Source organism: Leptodactylus fuscus, chromosome 5, assembly GCF_031893055.1.
Source record: "Leptodactylus fuscus isolate aLepFus1 chromosome 5, aLepFus1.hap2, whole genome shotgun sequence".
Lineage (NCBI taxonomy): Eukaryota > Metazoa > Chordata > Amphibia > Anura > Leptodactylidae > Leptodactylus > Leptodactylus fuscus.
Window position 1 is genome coordinate 5,086,324 of NC_134269.1, and position 4,234 is coordinate 5,090,557.

At 45.0% G+C, this 4,234-nt stretch overlaps 1 protein-coding gene across 1 annotated transcript; it reads right to left on the reverse strand.

The window, feature by feature from the left end:
• Positions 1-235: 235 nt before the first annotated feature.
• Positions 236-1,976, reverse strand: LOC142204329 (olfactory receptor 1496-like). The gene is made up of 2 exons (XM_075275640.1): positions 1,962-1,976; positions 236-1,174 (listed from the first exon to the last, which is right to left on the reverse strand). The coding sequence occupies exons 1-2, from the start codon at positions 1,974-1,976 to the stop codon at positions 236-238; spliced, it is 954 nt and encodes a 317-aa protein (XP_075131741.1).
• Between the last annotated feature and the right edge of the window lie 2,258 nt (positions 1,977-4,234).

The following is a 4,234-nucleotide window of genomic DNA, read 5'->3' on the forward strand; positions in this document are numbered from 1 at the left end:
GTGATGCTACAATGTCACGGTCACTCACAGATAGTGCCTGAGTCATGCATAGGCATCAATGCTGTATTTTATGGTCCTTTTCTGCTATTTTTGTTCATCTGAAGCAAATTGCCATTTGTTTGCTTGTATGACAATATGGTTTGCCATCTCTAGTCCTGAGCCATCTCAACCCGAAACAAAACTAACCTTGAGTGGTTTGCCCATCTTTATCTGTAAGTTATCTACTATATATTGATTAACTGACACATGTAACAAAATACTTCTTACCTATTTCCTCTAGGGATTTCCTAATGTCATTATTCCTCAAGCTGTATATAATGGGGTTGATCAATGGGGTAAATACAGTATACAACAGTGATAGGATTTTACTGATGACCATCGTTTGTCCTCTTGTTGGGAAAATATACACACTAAATATGGTCCAGTAAAATATGGAGACCACGATGAGGTGGGAGCTACAGGTGGAGAAGGCTTTGTGTCTACCAGTATTGGATGGAATCCTTAAAATGGTACAAATAATATTTCCATAGGATACTACAATAATAGCACTTGGGATGATGACTAAAGGTATACTAAGCAAATACACCTCTAACTCAACGATGAAGGTGTCTGAAGAAGCATTTTCTAGCAGAGGGACATAATCACAGAAGAAATGGTTAATAACATTGAGTTTACAAAATTCTAGTGTTGACATTGTTATGGTATAAATCAATACAAGGGAAAAGCCCAAGAACCAACAGATACCAGTCAGTGTCACACAATGTTCACTTGTCATGATGGTGATGTAATGGAGGGGATTACAGATGGCCACATATCTGTCGTAAGACATCACGGTGAGAAGAAAACACTCAAATGCTTCTATAGCACCAAAAAAATAAAACTGTGTGATACAGTCAATAAAAGTAATGGTTGCCCCATTATTCAGTACAATGCGGAGCATGTTGGGGACAATAGTGGTTGTCAACAAGATGTCACTGATGGAGAGTTGCGAGATGAAGAAGTACATTGGAGTGTGGAGGATCTTACTGGTGGACACTAGGGCGATGATCAGGAGGTTCCCACATATTGTCCCACAGTAAATCACAAAGAGAAGACAGAACAGGAACTGTTGTAAAGACTGAGGACCTTCAAAACCTAAGAGGAAAAACTCAATGACCACAGTCAGATTGTTCTCCTGTATTTAGAAACAAGTGATTTCATATAAGTGATAGGACCTTTATTATACCGTATACAATACTGTGCAGAGGTTTTAGTAAGAATACTTTCAAAAATAGGGTTACTATTCGAAATCCCATCAATATTTGGTGTGACCTTTGCCTTCTATCATTTCTTATTGGTACTTCCAAACAGTTGTTAGCAGAACTTGGCAGAGAGATTGTTCCCGCCGTCATCTTGGAGAACTGAGCCCAGATCTTCTATAGATGTAGGCTTGTCCCAATCCTTCTGTTTCTTCATGTCATCCCAGACAGTCTGGATGAGATCAGAGCTATATCTGTGGGGGCTATATCATCAGTTCCAGGACTACTCCTCCATAGGTCACTCCAAATGTTGATGGAATTTACATTTCTCTTTTCTACACCTGGAACCACCTACCCTTCAGCTATAGTCATCAGGATGTGGCCAGGCACATATATCACTTACAATGTCCTTCTATATAGTTATTGGCTGTGATAGCATAAGACATTTTTGCGTATGTTCTACTCTGTCACCAATGAGTTGTGGGATCACCTCTACGATGTCTATATACATTAGGGGTCAAGATTTAGTGCAGACCAAGTGACTACAAAGGGATTGTGTTTATTTATCTTCTTCAACGGAGCTGAGTTGCAACGGCATGCATATGCCACGTAGGGTCAATGATATTGCTGAAGTAGACAATCTATAATTGAGACCATCTTGTTATATCTGTGTCTATGTGTTTATGGAGGTGACTGGTGACAACCACATTGACCTGTACTTACATCTGGCAATTCCATGGTCATGTATTCCTTTTAATAGAAATGAGTCTTCTTTGGTTTTCTCGGCTTTGTGCTCAGACAACTCCCTGAAGATGAATAATTACAAGTGAAATGCCGCTCCATCTATTACATGTGGTGGATGATATGTAGTTATCGGGCACTTAATGTTAGGAGTATTTAGGTTCATTGCTTTCTTTCCTGGTCGATTAGTCTGTCCTCCCATTTGCACCTGGGAGGAGTGGTCTCTACTCGGTATTTAAACCCATGCCTCCCATGGTTCTGTGCTGAGTGTCGCTTTTACAGAGCTAGGCCTTAGCAGGAGGAGTAGGTGGTTATCTTGGATAGAGGAAGTTCCGTGGTTGATTTTTGGGAGGTTTGGGTGAACGAGTTGGTTAGTGTGTTTTCCCTTCTGTGTTCACCAATCCTCCCTCTGTGTGTAATTGACTGTGTGAGTGAATTGCCTTATCCTTTGATTTCTACTCAGTTTCCCTGTGTTTGTTTCCTAGTGTAAGGTTCCTTCCCATATTGGTTTGGGGAATTCCTTTCCTACATGTTTCCTGTGTGCTGCTTGTGTTGTTAGTCAGCGCACACCCTTGTCAGTCCCTGTCAGTAGCAGCTTCACTTGTTCGTTAGGGGTGACCCCCTTTAGTCTCCAGTCCCTAGAGGTCTTATAGGGCATTCCTTCTCCCCCTTCCCTCTAGGCCTACGGTGTCAGTGAGAGAGGAGCTGTCGGGGTCAGGCTTAGCCTGAGAACAGCCGACCTACACCCGTGAGGCAGGGACCGGGTTAGCTAGTGGGAGTAGTGCAGGGCGAGATTCCCTACTGCTATCCCTTAGCCCCGTTGCAGCTACCAGGACTGACATAACAGTACACTCAGCCGGTAAAAAAAAAAAAAAAAAAGGTTCGTTTGTATTATGACGGACCTGAAACAGTTGTACCAGGCGGTGCAGCAGATCTCCACTGAGATGGAGGGGATCAAGCTACGAATGGATGCCATCCAAGCTTCTGGCGTATCTCAGTTACAGCAGTTGGCTCAACACACAGCCTCTCAGGTGGAGGGCATACAGAGGCAGGTGAGTAGCGCCCCTGTGGGTCGGCCTCTGGAGCCAAAAGTCAGCTTACCTGAACCCTTCCGAGGTAAGAGGTCAGATTTTTTCCGATTTCAAAAGGACTGTCTTTTGTATTTCCGGCTACGGCCGTTTTCCTCCGGTTCTGAGGTACAGAGAGTTGGGATTATTATTACTTTATTGAGAGATGATCCCCTCATCTGGGCACATTCGTTACCAGCCGACTCAGCTTGCTTACTAACTGTAGAGGCGTTTTTCTCCACAATGGGGTTACTGTATGACGACCCAGACAGGGTACGCACGGCTGAGTATAACCTACGACGTGTGGTGCAAGGGGATCACGCTATAGAGAAATATTGCACAGAGTTTCGTAGGTGGGCAGCAGAAGTACACTGGAATGACCCCGCTCTACTTAGTCAGTTTGAGACAGGGCTCTCGGACCAGGTTAAAGACCATCTAGTTTCTCACCCTGTTCCGGGAGATCTAGATGAGGCCATGCAGCTGGCAATTAGAGTTGGACGGCGCCTCCGGGAGCGTGGAGACAAGAGTCCTGGGGGGCTTAACCCTCCTCAATTCTCCGTTTTTAGAGAGGACCCGGGGGACCAACCCATGCAGATTGGGGCCACTGTGCGAAGTGCTAGACCCAAGAGTGAAGGGTCCCGCACAGTACGCTGTTTTGTGTGTGGAGGGATGGGACATGTAGCAAGGGTATGCCCCTCCAGAGAATGGTTCGCCAAGGAGAGTAATAACCCCAGGTCTATTGAGGGTAAAGGGAGAAAACCTACTAAGGAGGGAGGTGTGCATATTTCCTGTACTCAGACTGCCGGGTTGACCCTTGAAGGATGGGTAAATGGGCAGAAGTGCCGGATTTTGGTTGATTGTGGTTCGGCAGTCAACCTTATTGACTCAGAGTTTTGTGAGCAATTAAGGGTGAGTCCTTTGGTCTTGAAGTCTCAGATACCGGTGTGGGCTATTGATAAGACCCCTCTACAGCAAGCTGTCATCTCCAAACAGGTGGAGGGTCTGGAGTTTGTTGTGGGTGGCCACCGGGAAGAGATTGACTTGTTCTTGTTGTCTAAATTACCAGCACAAGTAGTGTTGGGGTGGCCCTGGCTGAAGCAGCATAACCCTATTATCAACTGGGAGACCGAGTCAGTAGTTTCTTGGGGGCAGGGGTGTAATGGACGATGTCTGCCCATATCCGTTATG